This window comes from Rhea pennata, chromosome 2 (assembly GCF_028389875.1).
Source record: "Rhea pennata isolate bPtePen1 chromosome 2, bPtePen1.pri, whole genome shotgun sequence".
Lineage (NCBI taxonomy): Eukaryota > Metazoa > Chordata > Aves > Rheiformes > Rheidae > Rhea > Rhea pennata.
In genome coordinates, this window is record NC_084664.1 from 95,284,784 (window position 1) to 95,302,819 (window position 18,036).

General features: G+C 40.6%; 1 protein-coding gene across 1 annotated transcript in view; it reads right to left on the reverse strand.

Annotated features, from left to right (window-relative positions):
- The window catches only part of PHACTR1 (phosphatase and actin regulator 1), a 306,637-nt gene that overhangs the window by 11,841 nt on the left and 276,760 nt on the right, over window positions 1-18,036 (reverse strand). The window contains exons 10-11 of the mRNA XM_062568046.1: window positions 6,451-6,506; window positions 1,008-1,069 (exon numbers count right to left, since the gene is read on the reverse strand). Of these exons, the coding sequence (XP_062424030.1) occupies window positions 1,008-1,069; window positions 6,451-6,506 (118 nt within the window). The remainder of the gene's footprint in view (window positions 1-1,007; window positions 1,070-6,450; window positions 6,507-18,036) is intronic.

An 18,036-nucleotide genomic window follows, 5' to 3' on the forward strand; every position in this document is an offset into this window, starting at 1 on the left:
TTGCCATTGCTGTCAGGAATATAAGAATTTTAAAAATAATATTATAGCTCTTTGGGCCACATTTTTAGCTTCTGCAGACAAAAGCAGAATCAACCAGTTGATGGCAGAGAGCTTTGCTGACTCACATGAGCTCAGAAGAAAGTCTGAGATTTCTAATTCTGAAAAAGCTAGTGATCACAGCCCTTTGTGATTATTTATACCCTGAAAATTTACAATCACATGGGTCAAAAAGATTAAAAAGTACAGGAATGGATTGGTGCAAGCATGAGTTTACGGGGAACTTTCTCTGTCTCCGTAGATGGGAAATAAGTGAGTGCCAAAATAAAGTTTATCTACAATAACAAGATAGCTTGTTGGCTACATATATTGGGACATCTACAGACATTTACACCAGTGGAGAAACTAAGCATGTGTATCTGAAATTACTGTTCTTGGTTTTAAAAGTAAATGATTTTCAAATGTGAAAAAAAAACAAAACAATATGCTGTTTAGTCTCTGCCAATACAAGATTGTTTTCTGCACCATACACCATTTTCTAAGTATTTATTTCTATTTAGGTTAAATAACTCCAGTGACAACCTTTCCTTGCAGAGAAAGTCTATTTCCCAGTTTAATGCTTTCTAGTGGAATTTTCAAATGCAATCAGAACTGCTTGGACTTCGCTCTCCCTGCAATCCTTCGAAGCCATTACATTTATAGGGAGCAGAGTTTGACTAATGCTAAGCCTGTGTATCCTTCGCTGTTCAAAGTTCTTTCTGTTACAGAAATTAGATCTTTGCCCAGCTTCAGATGTTTCTGGCAGTAGCCCACAAAGCTCTACCCTTCACTGTCACTTACAGGGACTTACTTACACTCCACAACAGAGCTGATTTCTTTTAAAGGTTTCTTTTAAGAATTGTTTCAAGCTGCTTTTTTAAAAAATGGTGCTGTGGAAAGGAAAAAGGCAAACAACTGCATTACAGGGAAAGTTATGGTAGTGCTGTAATAGGATAAAAGTTGCTTCTCACCTTGCGTGTTAATCTTCTCTTTATCTCCCGTTTTTCCTCCTGCTCCTCTTGCTCATTCCGAGCTGTAAAAAATTTACAAAGCTCTCAGACTGTGGAGTGATCAGGCATGCACAGTATGCAACAAATAAGCCTTGCCATCAGTATAGTAATGTTTCAGGACTTCTCTGATGCACAGCATGTCCCTCTGGGACTAGTGAACTTCCTCGATCCCTAGCTACTATGCTTCCTCATACACTTCATGAAATATCTACAGCCTCCTCCTTTTCTCTGTGTTGGCACCTCTTCATATGTCTTGCTTTCTAGAGGGACCAGGCAATGAGCTAGCTTTCCAGAAACCATTATCGCTATGCCCACTAGCCTTGTGGCCTCAGGAGGTGCAGGTATGATATGGCTGGGTTTTGAGGAAAGCAGGCTGCAAGGTCAACAGTTGGAAAAGAAAAAGATGCGTTTTTCTCCAGATACAGAGTAATCTGTACTGCTACTCTTTAGAGAGAATGGAAAGAAAACTCAAGACTAGGGATGCCAAGTAAAATTGTCCACTTCCCATGATCTAAGCAGAGTAAGGAGAGACTATCCTTCCATCACGAGCCTTCACAACATCGCAGTGGAGTATAAAAGCATATCCTAGGGCAATCTGCTTCCAAAATTAAAACAATTAAAAAAAATTAGAACAGATGATCATGTGTGATAAGTTCTTACTAGGGTAAGCATCAACTAGTATCACTCAGGAGGACAATATCTAACGTGTGACTGCTGTACCTCTTCTTCAGCTTACGAACTTAAACATCTCTCTGCACTGTACTAAAAGTCTGAGTTCCCACGTACTCGGCTCCCAAGTCAGTTAGGACATGTTTTTTTTGCTTCCCTGATGTCTGAATTGCTCCTTATTCAAATCATGCCCACACTAAAAACTACTTTTACGTGAGCCTAGCTGATGGGTTCAGGCAAACAGTACCCATCAGCTTCACATGCAACTATACTGTGCCCCTTACATGATCCTGGTCCCACTATGATAGGAGTAGCTCTGTAGATAACTGTCTGCAGGGGGAGATACACATCTCCTAGGCCACTCTGAAAACGTTAGTCCTTGACTATGCATAACTGTCCCACCCATGCTGCTTAGCTAGTGGGCCAAAGCAAAGCAGCTGATGATGTGAGCTTTGGCTGCAGTTTTACTACAGCTGCCGGAGTGAACTCCGAGGCCAAGTCCTTTCCATCATTAGGTCATTTTACACATGCAGAACATACTGTACATAATGCCTTTCACTGAAGGCTTTCAAAACACCTGAAACGCTTCCCTTGTTTTGTAAGGAAGCTATGGGATGTTCTCTACGTGATAGGAGCACAAGTTTAGCACAGCTGTAGATGAATAAAGGGGCACTGACTTATATTCACTTTTAGCAGATACCTGAGACAATTTAAGATGTTAGTGCCCCTTTGCTAGACTCAGTGAAATGGAACATGAAAATGCTCCTCAATTCCTTCAGCACAGGTGTTTTGAGCAGAATTGCCCAACTTCGCACTGAACTAAAACCAAGGCGGAAACCTACTTTCCACTCTGCTGATTCTGGTGGAGAGACAGGGACCTCTGGTAGAGTGGCAATAATAAATTGCTAAAGATGGTAACTTCTTCAGCTTCCCAGCTGTTCACTAAGTGAGCACAGGTCAGCACTCACATGTCCACTAACCGAGACAAATACAACATAAGGTGGTGCTTACTGAGTGGAAGTCTGTCCACAGTGGAGGCGATGCAGTGATTCCAAACAGTATATTTAAACTGGTGCTTTCACTGCCAGAAATAAGACCTAAGGTACAGAGAATGTGGGCAAAGTCACAGAGCAAATGGGAAGGAGGGTGAGGTGAGAAGCCAGATTTCTTGCTGCACAGGATGGCAGAGGTGACACTCTCTCTGAGGTCTATAGCAATTGCTCACTGACTTCAGCAGGATGAGAAATTCTCCACCAGAGTGGACAAAGAGTCAATGTTATGAAATTTTATAATACATCTCTGATTTTTATATGTTTTATTTCCAAAAATACTGCTTACCTTTTCTGGAGGAGAAAATCTAATGCTATAGCAAAAAAAGATTTGAAGATAGCCGAGAAAGTTACTAAGGGCTTTTAAAATGATCATTAGTACACCTACACTAATAAATATATTTTTCATGTTTCCTTTTCCTTTCTGTCCCCAATCCCCTTCAAGTAAATCTGTCTTTCTTCTGTTTCTCAAAATCAGAGGAGCTGGAATTGCAAATGCTTACTTGCAGTAACAGGGACACTGAATAAACCTTTGTAGGATTAAGCTGCAAACCGAGAGAGATAAACAGAGTCTGCATAGAGATGGGGCAGAACTGAAAGCAGCTGAGGAGTTGCATAAAAAAACTTAGTTTTGGTGGTTCATTTTTGTGCTCAGAAACCTCTGCCAAGTCAAAGTTAGGAATTAGGAATCCATTCTCCTTTGAAAACAGAAAGTGACTTCGTACTAGCCATTTTTTAAGACTATTTAAATCTTGTAAATCTCATGAAGCTAAAAAAATGTTGCTTTATTTTATCTGAAGTGCTCAGGAGATGCCCTGTCCCTCTAGACCTCTGTGTGTGCGATGGGGGTGTGGTTCTGGGGCCTGATTTTTGTGCCAGTGTGAAATGTCGACCAGAATGGCACGAGACCCTGAGAACTCAGCTAACTCTTGTTTTATGAGAAATTTATGCAAGTTGAATGTGTCAGAGCTGACAACTGAAGTAGCTGAAGACTTCTGTCCATCACAGAAATGGCACTGCCGGTGGTGAGTGAGAAGGATTCAGACATCCTTCCTCTTAAACTAGTATGGTCTCGGTGTATTAACTGCAAAAAGAGCTGTTTAGTCTTCACATTAACCTTGCAGCTCTGGACATACTCGCACTACATACCTTTAACTTAAATAAGAATCAATTGGAAACTTGGGTATACTTCAGGGAAGGATCCTTCAACCATCAGTTCCACAGTTCTTAGTTTCTTTGCTCTGGCTGCTGTAATTTTACTGTTGCTACTAGCAAGCAATTGGATTTATGTAAATCTATGGATTTATGACTTTTGACCATTATAATTCAGTGAAGAAGGCTGTCTCCTAATTATCCCAGCACCATGGAGCTAGGAAGTGATTACTTCATGTATAAAGACTGGATGTAGAACTGCCTTTTGCCTCATTTATTGCCATCAGATCTCACAATAATGCAGTTAACGTCACAGGAACATCATGGTACCAAACAAGACATTTACATCAAGGAAATTTCAGGTTTAACTATGGAGGAAATCTTACTTACTCAATTGGGAATTGCTGTGTTTTCTTTTTTGGTATGCTCTGAATTGGGCTTTTGAAAATAGTTTGACCTGGTTAGGCAAAGACTTTAATACTCCTCTTTTCATTATTGCTTCCTACATGCTCTATTATACTTATCATAACTCTATTTCTCAGCTGTCTAGAGAAAGAGCATAAAACAATGCTGTACAGAGCAGATACGTTACTTTTCTAGCACTATGGCATTTTAAGCTTTTTTAAATTATGTTCTATTTTAATTGTTTGTTCCTTGTCCTGCTGTGCTTCACCAAAAGTTGGAATGCCTTGGAAATACCGTACTATTTTTCCTGTAATTATGAAGTTATTTGTCTACAAAGACACATATGTTTTGGGGTAGATCTGTGCTTAGGAACCAAGCTACAAAATTTTCATTTAGGGAATAAAATATCGTTCCACGTTCAGGATAATATTCAAATACGCCTCTATCACTTCGGAGCCTATATTCAACTCAAAAAGAAATCGATTTGACTCAGGGGATAATTCTGGCGAAATACTAGATAAGTCAGGTTGCTATGTGACAGTGACGCCTGACAAGGTGACCTTTAAGAATATCTGTGTAAAGCACCCAGGTTTGAAGATACTGCTTCTCTTTTCATGCCAGTTCCAATACTGCTGCCAGAGCACTTGCCTGAGATCCCCACTCCCCCCCAGCCCCTCAGCTGCCACCCTCATCAGAGCCAGGCTGGTGTTAACTGGTCACGTAGCTGTGCCAGGTGGTGCATGACACATGGCAGCTCATGTTGGCTGCAAGTCCCGGGATGATAACACGAGCTGCCTAAAGAATCGGCATCTGTTCCCCTTCACCCAAGCCCTGTTTTGGTCACGCTGCAGGTCCCCTCTCCTCCAGCTGTTCTGCTCCCTGCCAAGGACAACGACACAGCTGGATAAGCCTCCATCTCTCCAGTTTTTGCTCTCTTGAAGGCTGTCTTCCTGCAGCTGTCTGGCATGGGAGTGTGGAGTAGCTGGTAGGCACACTGTTATCAAAAGTGGATTGACCCAATCAAATAGCTCTCCTGGTGGCCTTGTGGTCACTCAGACAGGCTCTGGTGTCCAACCTTCTCTCATCTTTACCTTGGCAGTGGTGTCTCTATATTTCTCTGTGGCTGGTATGCATAGTAACATGAACAAATGGAAAAAAAAAATGCTGTTTTATTCCATAACACTATCACAGATATCTTAGGAAATTGATTTTGTAGTATTTAATCAATCAATTTTACTAACTCCCAGAGAATTAATCTACCAAACTTTTATGATTCTGTGCAATGCAGCTATGTAAACAACAATGAAAGGCATATTATGATCCTAACTAAGCAGACACTATGGTATTTTTAAGTATTTTTTAGGAATACTTTTTCCTGTATTCCTTTTTTAAATTTCCCTGAAATGATGAATTACTAAAAAAGGGAAGAACTTGCTTCCTCTGTTCCTGTTTTCAAACTACAGAATGTTTTGGCTAACAGTTTTGACTTTTTTAATATACAAACCACTTTGATGTGAGTAAAGAAACATTCATTTTTTTCTGTATGTCCGATTCATTCATGACATCATGAGATTCAGTCTGAATCAGTTCTGCTTCCATTGAAGCTGATGGCAATACATCTACTAACTTGACTCAGACCAGGCTCTGTAAATGGTGTTTTGCCCCTTTAAAGTATCGTTTAATGTTTTGGAGATCTACAACTGAATTTTGGGGTTATTTAAAGGAACAGTTAAGTTTAAAGGTTAGGAAATTCAAGCCACATCCTAAAATCTTTACTGAATTATAATGGAATGCTCATCTGCATGAGAGCAGCATAAAAGCTTTTCAAAATGCCCCTCTGGAACAGGACTTGCAAAAGAGATTCAATGTCTGGATTTTTTTTTCAGAGACTGTTCATACTTGTGAACTTACTATCTGTAATGTTAATGAATGTTTCTACAGTTCTGAAGGTCAAAATAGATCTTTAGTGAGTCTAAAGTTATTTGCATTTATGCACTTATGATGGAGTTTATTATTATTTACGATGCACATAACAGAAGAGTTATGTTTTATAAAAAACACACAGCATATACCTAAACTAACCCAAAGTAGCTGGCTCTGGATTAAGTCTCATTAGGATCACGACTTACGTTTCAGAATGTTCCTCTGCTCCAATTCCTCAGCAGTCGGCCTCTGGCTCAGTCGTCTGCGAAAAAAGTCCAAGATCAGTTTTTGGACCATATCACATCCTCTTCAGCTCAGAGTCTTTAAGAGTTACTTTGTGGTGTAAAAGGCCGAGAGGCGAGCACAGACACTGCTCCATTAGGTACTTGCTATGCCTGTGCCATGGATGACACAGACCATGCTCTGCTTTCACTGTTTCCTCCGTTTTCAACCCATGAAAGACCAAATATGTTATGTCATCGTAGGCATGACACTCCCACGCCTGCCCCAGGCACAGCCGCTGAAAGCTAGGCTACACAGATGTCTTCACTTAGTTTCCTTCCTCCCATGTCTGCTTCCCGACTTTCACAAGAATTTCAAGCGAAGACCCGGCTGCCCCTCTCCCCGCCCTCCCGCGAGCCTCCTGACTCTGCCCAGTTTGTTCAAACTCTGCCTGAACAGACAGACAGGCCACAGAAAAAACAAGGGACGGTTTGGCAGCACTGACTGTAGCACAATAGCAGCCCTCCTCCTCCACACCCTCGCTTCCCTCCTCCCCACGCTACTTTAATTAAATTTTATCATGGTATATTAGCACGACTTGCTAGTCAACCTGTACATAACAGAGTCACAACAAATGCAATCGAATTACAAACGGGGCCCTGAGCATGGAAACAATCAGAATAGTCAGAATACAAAGCGAGGGAGAGAGGCACAAAGGGGTATTAGGGAAACAAAGAAAACCAGTGAGATGACATCAGAAGTCAACGCTGTTGGGCCTGCTCATACTTTCCTCTAAGTCAATGGGAGTTTTGTTGACGACTTCAGTGACAGAATAGAGCCTTCCTCATCGTTCGGATGTGGTCGTTCAGAGACATTCCTGACTCGGGGGCCTCACTCTTTGCTCTCTAGTTATCAGCTGCTTTGTGAGTTGGCTCATCAGCTCCTCTGCGTGTGCTGGAGCACATGGGACAGACAGAAGCCTCGTCCCCTACTCCAGATGTATGAAGCCTGGGGGCTCTGGATTTACCTGATTTTACACAACCTGAAGATTTCCACTAGCTGAGGTGATACGAACCTTACTGCCTCTGTGGCCACTTTGCACCACTAACACAAAACAACAAAATATGGCCTTACTCCCAGCAGAGAAATTGGACTCATTAGCTTTGTCTCTTACCCATGGCAGATTGAACATTTGCCTCACTGGAAAAACACCGAAAGGGACAAAACTCATCCTTAGTTCAGAGGCAACGAATGCAAAGTACTTTGAAGACAGAAAGTGCTCTCCAAGTGCTGCCATTATTATTACCATCATCTTTAACATACAGCAGCTGTTGCTAATTGGATACTTCACCTTAGTACTATGAAGAAATTAAACTTATTTTATTTTTATCAACGCTTGAGAATTAAAGAGAAAAAGTTGCCAAGTTTAGCCCCACCATGTGTGTCTGCAGCAATTGAGTTATATAAAGTTTCTAATCTATCACACTGTGATGCTTTTCAAGAGGATGCATCACAGGAATGTTAAGGATAGATTCCAGCCATTCAGTCACTGACCATTTTCATAGGAACAAACATCAAACATTAAGTAAAAGGAGAAATCAATTAAAAAGACTGCTTTCCCCAAAGTCCTCTTTCTCAGTAAAGTAAGGATTAAAAAGACTCAGTTAACAGTTCTGTCAAAAACAGTTTATGCTGGAGAATTTCAAATAAATGTCTGGTTTTGTTTATCTACATAAATGATTTTACCTAAAAGAAGAAAAATTACTTCTCAGTAACTGCCATGAAATAGATGCATTTAAACAAAGCTCTTAGTTCAGATGCATTTAAACAAAGCCTTTAGTTGATGGTGTGTCACTGCCTCTGCTCATGAGAAGAGGTATCTCCTCCAAGTATGCCCTCAGCGTTATATGTATCCCACACTGCTGAGCTGCCCAGACACTTACGGATTGTAGGCTTCTTCCCTAAGCTGTGTGGCAGAGCCCCTAGCGAAAGCGAGCCAGAGATCCCTGTGTTCCTCACTGAGATTTAAATTATTTAATGCAGTTGATTGCCTTTTTTTCAGGCTGCAGTGTGCTCCTGCACAAATAATGACCATCATTTCAAGGGATGCACTTACATGGCAGAAAAAAATCATGATACTTTTGACAAATAAATCCTGGAGATCTAAAGCTATTTGTCTTCATGGGGTGTGGATTCCTTCTAAACTCTTAGAAACCTCAGAATTTTAAAAACAGTGGTACTTAGGCAAAAGTAAAGGATAATGCACCCTTGCAGTTTAACAAAAGCACGACTAGTCCTTACAGCGCAAGTGTGAAGCACAGCTGGAGGATGAGGGAGGTAATGAATGGAAGCTCTGGAAGGGCCCAGTCTCCACTATCAATATCTGCTTTTCTCCTCCATGAACTGCTGCTGCGTCTCCATTTCCATCATCTTTTTGGCCTGAGCCTCCTCCTGCTCCCTCATTGTGAATTCCTCCTTGACCAGCTCCTCAATCACACCCAGCATCTTGCCCATTGCCTTCCAAGTACTCATAACTATTTCTTTTCTTGGTCTCTTGGCCTTTTCCTTTCCTTTCTTCTCTTGCTTCCACAGTGACCTCCACCCAAGGTCTCTCTTTGTGCTTTAAAAAAACTCCACCAACACCTCAGAACAGCTTCCTTCTAATTCATTTTCTTGCCTCTTAACTTTCAGGTTTGCTAGATGATGAGCAGTTGTTAACATTACCATCTTTAAAAAACTTGATACTAGGTAGTGATCCTGTAAATCAAGAAGCATGAGTAGTTATTGCTTCATTACCATGGCTGCAAAGATACAGGACTTTTCACACCACATTTTAGTGTATCATCTTCAATGCACTGTTGTGATTTTGGCATACACTAGAGGTGACAGAGCCTGTTCTACCTTCCCTCCTGTGCGACTCATTAAAAAAATATTAATGAAGCCCACCTAGTTTACAGAGGTTGATTTCAGTGGTTTGCTTGCCAGATTGCTGCTGTGCTTTATTTCATTTAACCTCTGAGGGGCTGCGTGAAGGTGTCAAGAGGCCAGAGGTCATAAGACAAGTTTCTAATTAGCATCATAATCAGAATAAACAGGAGAAAAAGGAGGTGAGGACAGATGTACTGGCAGAGCCTGGCTGGTGAGGCAACACCAAAGGAAAGACCTGCTTATGAAAACTGTAAGAATCAAGTGTAATGTACATTGCTATTGCTGATCAGAATGGTACCACTGGCTGCTTCATGGAGCTCCACGTTTTGCATGTGGAGAGCAAACTTAGAAAGGAAAGTTCCTGCTCAATGGGCAGTGTCCAGCATGAGCAGTAAAAGGAAAAACTAGCTGTAGGTCTCCCCAGACAACATAAAACACTGAAATCAAGAGCTCCCACAGTGATGTTCACCCTGCTCTGCAGAGTGTCTGTATCCAGAGGGCTCTTGGGATCACGGCTGACTAGCCAGGGGGATGAGAGTTAGATTTTTCCAGCATATTTGCCTGGTAGCGCCCCTGAAGGAAGGTGCCCCTGGGCACCTGGGCAACCCAGTGACTCTCCAGCTCTCACATACACGGAGACGTCTGGTGTGTGTGACCCAAGAGCAGTACCGAAAGGCAAAGAGATCACAGACGGGCACAACGGGGCAGGCAGAAGTACAGCTGGGCATCCAAAACATCACTGAAATATTTTGGAGCCCAGCTATACTCACACAAGAGTTACTATGATACAAGTTACCCTGATGTAAAATAACTTCTGAACACCATGGGGCATAACCTCTGGAGCAATTTTTAAATTAATTTTGAAAATGCAAATCTTTTTATTTCATTGCAATGGGGTTCATACTGCTCTAGAGACAAGAGACTCTAAATAAGGAGTAGTTAGGCACTTGAGAAGCTGAGTTAGGCACTTGAGAAGCTGCCTGCCACAAAGAGCACACTTGTCAGATAGATAGTTAGTTGGCATAAATGAGCATGACTGAAGCCAATAAAATTGCTCTGATTTACATCAGCTCTATAATTTGACATGAGGAAAATTCAGTAGCAGTAAAAGGTCTTACTGTTGCTTAATTTAGCTTGCCTTCTCAATAGTAATGCTGATAGTAAAGCAATATTGATGAAGCATGGGTTACCACGGCTCTCTGCAGTCCCATGTGAAGTAAAGAAAATAAGAAAAACGGAGGAGTAGCAAATCTTGTATTTGCTTGTGTCAGTTAACTGCTGGCAGAAGGCAGGAAAGAACTACCTCCTTTCCTTGTGCAGTATTCAAAAAATACTTATATTCTGGGCAGTTCACCACCTCCTGAAGCATCAGCCCAGATATTGCCAGCCAGACTTTAGAGTCTACAGAGAACTCTAGTTCTATAGTTTTCTCCTAGCAGGAATTACTAAATGAGATCAAATATAGTTTTATCAATGCATGTGTAGACAGAAGGCACATTAAATAGAGAATCCCTATCTAAAGAAGCAAATGTAACAATTTTATACCATTAAAATTCCTGTACGAAACTGCACTAAGATGTTAATTTGTAAGATACATTATCTCTTCCTTTAAGCTCTCTTCCCTTGTGCGACAAGTCTCCTGGTATCTGTCATGATAACACTCCTTTTCCTGAGAAATTAAGGCAATAAAACCATGAGGAGAGTTTGCCATGATTCAGTTACCACATAATGACTACTGTCTGCTTCCCTGCTGATTTAAAACATTCAGCCCTTAAGAGACCATGGCACTTGTGCAGCTAAAAAATAAGCCTATGGCAACGACTACAGAAAACCAAAGCAGCCAGACACCCCAGTCCAGCCCCAGGGAAATGAGTGAAGCATCACTCAAACAGAGCTTAGATCAGAACTAGCTGGAGAATTTTGGTAGGTGCTGGCTTTTGGCAAAAATTTAAAAATTGTTAAGTATCAGTTGAAGGTCTAAGGACTTTCTGATGGTAGCTCCCTGGCAGGGCACTTCTGCAGCCTCAGCATCCCAGTTTCTTCCCAGGGCTGGACCTCCTGGTCCATCTGTAGCTCTTGGGACAACAGTCCCATGTCCTGGAGAGGAGAGGCAGCGTTTCTGCTCGGTACTTCTTCCTAGTGCACCACAAGAAACACAGATCAGCCTGCCACATGAACCACCCAAACGGCAGCTCCCCTAACACACCTGCAGTCCTGTATATAGCTGGGCTCTGCATGGAAATCAGATTTTGATTCTGGCTCTAAGTAGTCTCTTACTACACCCCAAACTTCTGCATATCACGAATTTCTGTTTTGTGCAAAATCCAGCTTTGACAGAAACTTTAAAGCTTCACCTAGTTTAGACTGCTGCAGAAGACTAATCAATGAGTTTTCTGTTTGTTCAAACATCTGTGGATGGTGAAAAATATAACCAAGCTGGTCTTTTCTTTAAAAATCTAAACGTGACCAATTTGTTCTTTGTGACTGATAGCTCCAAAAATGCAGTCTTTTCTATTTCAGCTCACTGAGAGATTGATTTATGATGATTCTGGTTTACTCTTGGGAAAGTTACAAGTTCCCCAAGAAAGAATAGGCTGCCCAGAGTAGATCATATTAGGTCTCCTGGGGAAAAAGAATCATATTCAGAATATAGATTTCATCAGTTCACTATGCATAAAGTTAAATCTTGCCTATCACATACAGAATATATTTCTTTAAAACACCTAAATGAAACAGAATCATCTTGGCCCATAACCTGTGAATTTTGTTTTAAAAAATATAAAGGAATGACTAAACAGCCCTATAACTCTGGGTAGGAATGGATTTTTATAGCTATCTGAATAATGACATATCCAAGTCAACAAACTTTCAAAAAAACCACGGCAAGATAGCCCAGAGAATCTCCTTTAAAATTTATCTCATTTGTAATAGCAGGATCAGAACACAGGCACCTGTATTTTCCTGACAGATTACCTAATTTCTTATTATTTTCGAAAGACAAAACCACATATTTCCAGTGCTAGACTCACAAACTAAGATTCCACACCCTTTTTAATATTATTAACTGCAAAACTCTTACTGATGTGTGCAGCACTGTACAAGATCATGCAAGCTTATGTCTCACACCTCAAGATCTGCAATGGAGCCCTGTCTGTTTCATTACTCTACTGTTTCATTACTTTACTGTTTCATTAAAATCAAATATTTAAGCCAAGTGCCAGCTATTCACATAAAATACAATCACAAAAGGTTAAATAGTTTTTAAAAAGAGCATGGCAGAACTAAAATAGCTACACTATATGAACTCTCCAGCATTAATTCTGAAATCTCTTATCCCTAATCCCAGCAACCAAACATCCAACAACTGCATCATGAAAGAAAGAACAATCTTTCTTTTTTAGAAGAGAGAACTTATTATGTATCTGATTCAAGAATGTATTTTAGGAACAGTAAAAGTTGGATAGTTTTGAGCAGTAAGAATCCAGAGGGATAAATGTACTAAATGCTGACTGGAAAAATAAAGCATGTCAGAAAAATACAGATGGCTATTAGGACCCATTGTAATAAAGCAAAAATGTTCTAAAATGTTAGTGATTGCCCTTCTGTTGTCTGTATAGTACTGTGATAGGATATTGCTTTTCCAAAAGGACTAATATTGATCCATAAAAAGATTTTACAAAGCGAAAAGGATTGTAACTCACAGTCTAAGGTGAATCCACAAATAACTTAAGGAATAAAATGGTACCATGAAAATTAACCTGAGCTGCATATATATGCTTGCTATCTATAAGTGCTCTTGTGACTGGTTTGGATTAGAATAGCCTCTCTATAACTAGCTATGTGGTTTTATGTCTGTGAACAAACACACTTACAGCAATGAGTCATTAAAGATGTGCTTTTGAAGGAAAGATTTAGAGACTAAACATCAGAAACATCAAATGATTTGCTTTACTCCTCATAGTAAGTTATTTTTTTGGTTTAAATACAATAATCTTTCTTCCTCTCCCTCCTCCTCGCCCTGCCCCGGCCCCAAGACTAGTCTTTGGAGGCTTCTTCTTCATCTTCTGTGCTTATGCGGTTGTGAACTGTAACCTTGTATTTGGAGGTCTGTAGGAGACCAGATCACCACTAATGTATCTGCAGTCACTGCTAATGTATCTGCAATGGTGTCCCCCAGTTTATGCTGCTGAAGAGGCTCTTGAACTGTCTATAGTACATTTCTGCTGAACAACAGGACTGCAAAAGGAGTCCTGACAATCCTTTAGACTTTCTACTAACCTGGATTAAATGAATTTGTGATCTTGCTGTAGTCTCCAGTACAAGGCTGCTTCTTACCATAAAAATTACCCTTTTAAAAGCAGAGCCATCTGCAAGTCAGAACCTGAACAGCAGCGGCCCATCCCCTCTTTGCATGTTCCCCCTGCTCCCAAAGTTCATGGAGGGATCAGGATGTCGAAGGGGTAACAGGAAAGCTCTTCCCTTTTTCTGCCCTGGTCTCCCTCTAAAATCCCACTGATCTTTCCTGGCACTCCTCTTCCTCCTGGGATCATTCTTTAAGAAATCTGCAGCTGCCACAAACTTAAATTTTTCTTACAACGAGAGGCACTTGCCAGCTCCAAGGAAGGGTTAAAGGCTGAAGTGCATCAACACAAGCATCGTCTCCCCTGCATACCTGATTTAGCTAGTGTGCAGACAAGATCTCATGATGGGCCATAGTGATATACTGGACCTGGTCTGTGCGTAAATGGGTATCTTACACTTCTAGTGCTCTCAGGGTAAAATTTGCCTAATTAAAAAAGGAAAAACATCCTATACTCCTTTTTTTTTTTGTCTCTGGCTTGATATTTTAGGATTACAGTTGTGCTAGTGCATATGTGAACAGGAGGATAGCATGTTCCTTCCAGCGAAGGAGCTGGGCTGGGGAATCCTACCAGTTCTCTAACCACTGGTTCAACACTAGTATGGTTAACGTGAAGTCTCCACTGTTATTACTGCAACTACAGACTATAAAGACCAGAGATAAAGACACCAATCAAATTCATCTCCAAAAAGGCACTTCACATATGGTAAGTGCTTTTTTGGAGCAAAACCCAGCAACCTATCCACTTTCTCAGAAATGAGCCAAAAGCGAAAATATTCACTGACTCACAACATCCACAATACAGGAATTTCCAAATAAATACTTTTAAAATAGAAGTTGGCAGTGTGAGCAGTTCAAAAACATGATAACTCAGTTTCTGGGAGAAAGGATGTATAGGAAACAGCTCAAGGTTCATGCTTTGTGTTGCTACTGAAGTGGAAAATTCCTGGAAGTGAGCAATTTTGAGAGCTTTAAGAGTGATTAACCATTTCATGCTAGGGGTATTTCAGACTCCCAGTCTGAATGATCAGAAGGGATCATGGCCTAAAATTTTCCCATGCAGGTTAGGAATTAGGGCTGGGTAAAACAGTAAAATTGCTGAAAAACTGAGTTCTAGAAGGTCAGAAACTATTTGTGAAATGAGGTCAGATCTGGTGAACAGTTTCAGTTGAGAAAACAATTCACTTTTCATTTAAAAATAGACACACTTCTCTTTTAAAAAGAAGGGTTTAAAAAAGTATTCAAAAATTCATTGAACAAAATATTTAGGACAGATCTGAAATACAATTTTTCACTTTTGCTATTAAAAAAACCCTCCTCAATTTGCTACTTTTATTCAGTCTTCCCTCCTTCACTTGTTAATTATTTTGATCCACACCATGGGTAACAACCAAAAAAGACTCTTTATTCAGTCAACTCTAGTAGACCCAACTCCTATTGCTGTAACTGCTTCAGTAACTATAAGCACAGGCTTACTGAAGCAGGTTATAAAGATGGCTCTCCTCAGTACTGGTTTTAGCAGCTGCCTTGTAGGTGCCTGGGTCATTTCTGCCCACTTAGTAGTCACATCTAGATCTGAGGTACCTGCTAATCAGACTGGATCTTTGCATATTTTTTATAATGCTAATTTTATAGGTACGACTGCCTGTGAATTCAACCATTACTTTTCTAGGGAATTTCATGTTTCACCGGCTTACCCAGAAATTTGCCCACTGTCCAAATTCCCAGCTCATTCAAGGACACAACCCGTCCCCTTCCAGCTGGTGTATATTTAACATCTTCACCACCAGGGCCTACTTCTTCTTCTAGGCATCACAAAGCCCAGAAATAATTTTTAAAAATGTAGCATCTCCTGGAACATCAGCAAAAACATGCTGCACCAGAAACAGACAACACCGAGAATGGTTAGTTTAAAAAAGAGGAAGTTGTTCACCTGGCTGCAATTAAAGAAAACATCTAATAGGAAACTGCGTGGTGATTATTTCAAGAAAACATTAGATACAATTAGCTCTCAGTTATATCCCTTTAGTTTTCAGTGCAGTGGCCCTAATGCATGACAAGATATTTTTTCCTCAAGAGAAGTTATGTCCCATCTGCATTTTCTTCTCTTTAGGCTATGGAGATGCACATAATTACCTGGAGGCTAAACCTGAACCACAAAGCAATAATCCTTTTATTTTTGTTGCTTCGTAAGTATTTCCATAGCAAAACAAATGGCATTTGCAAAGAGGCTTATTACATTGAGTAAGGAATTAGCAGCAGGAATCAATAATCTCCAGATAAAAGATCCTATTTCCAGGCAAATACTCTTAACTTCAAAACAAAACAAAATCAAACCCATGAAGCAAAACATTTGCAGAGGAATATACAAAACCTATGTGATATACTGAACAGACCGAACTCCCTTTCCTCTTTAGGCACATTTTTGACATCAGTTTTTTACATTTCTCCTGAAATGTTGAGGGCTCAGATTAATGTTTACTGAAGTTTCTCCAGTACTAGTTTTCTGACTAATATCAGGTGCATGTGTACTTGCATGCACATTTCCCAGCCCCTCTTATATTTCAGATGTTAAAGACACTTTATAAAGGTTAAAAAATCTGCTTCATTATCACAGTCTAACTGTGGGGAAAGAGGAGAGCCTTCTCGTCACTTTTTTCCCTCAATTAGAGGTGATGTTGAACAAAGAGGAGAGGGGGGAATGACCCAACAACCTTCTCCTTGCACAAAATGGAACGGAAACCTGTTCCTGGCCCAGCTCAGCAGAAGAGCCATTCCCCCTTGACCCTTCAGGTACTCCACTACTTAAACCCCACTGGGTCTGTGTTGTAAACGTCTTCCCCAGAACATTTCAAATGAGGCTGCTATTAAAAATAACATTTTTGTGATTGTCCTCCAAAGAGATCGTACCCTAAAATAGTGATTGTTTTCTGAATTCCTCACTGGAACTAATATTCAGGCAGAGAGGCTGAAGAGAGTTATTATTACAAATGTTTTGTATGCAAAACAAGCAAACTACGTCTGTTCATGGCTGCTGACATGCCATAGGACAGGTCTGGATTTCCCCCTACATATGTCTAGAGATGCCAGGACTAAAATACTTCTTTCCTGGCCTTTCAATGCTCTGTTTTTGTGACATTTTGCTGCTTCCTGTGTATCCAACTATAGCACAGGCAAGGCGAGGGGGCTTGGAGAGAGGTATTAAAGGAAAGCAGCACAGTCCAACACAAAATCCTTTCTGGACATATATTGATGACTCATAAAGTATTTGTAAAACTGGAAATTGCAGCCTACTGCTATGAGATGTTGTAGATTGGTATTAAAATATGCAGGCTAGGATGGCCTGGGGAAATGTTTACAGTGTCCGTTTCCTAGATTCACTTGGCTTCATCATTACTTTAAAACCTGCAATATCTCATGCATAAGCACTGAGCCGAAGTAAAAGAATACCCTCATCCAGCCCCCAGCGGCCACAGCCATGTAGATCTCCTTTTTGCTTTACAAGCATGCTAAATTTTTACCTGCGCCATGCAGTTTATTGAGTGTTAAGCCCACTCTTCTGACTGGAGATTTTCTATTGCAAACAACTCTGTTCTGCTCAACAGCAGTGTTGCTCTACCAAGCGCAGCTAATCAACACCAGCTGCTAAGGAAAAGTGGGGAAAAAAAAAAAGTCTTTGCAACTACTGCGCTCATCAGCTTTTCAAATTGCTTTGAGCAGTATTTTTGAGAAAATGTGCAAAAAATACATGCTTCCATTCTATCTATTTTTGTACACATTAGCATATCACTTTATTTTCACCACTGCAGATCACTGCTGGTGTACATATACCAGATAGCACTCTCACAGGCTGTCTGGGATGGTTCTGAGAGCAGCAAAGTCCCAGGTTCCCAAATTGAGAAAGAACAATAAATCACTATTTGTTGCCTTTGGGTCCACCCAGAGAAAGAAAGCTTTGCAATCAGATTACCTTATTGTTTTAAGGTTCTACTTTGGACAGAAAAGAGCTGTAAAAGGATGAAAAGAACCTGAAAAACCTTTAAAAATGAAGCTGGGACTTGGCCTTTTTTGCATTGGCAGAGGTAGACTGAGGGAACAGGGAGGTGAGAGGGGCTGAGAGAAACACTTGTTAACAGAAACTGGGTGTCTGGAGTTGATTTCCATGTGAATACAATTTGCCTGGAAGATGGCCTTATTTAGAACTTGAAGCCTGGTATTTTTTTCCATGGAGCAGAGCACCAGGACTTCAGTCTCAAGGGCAGACCCAATACTCTCTTGGAAG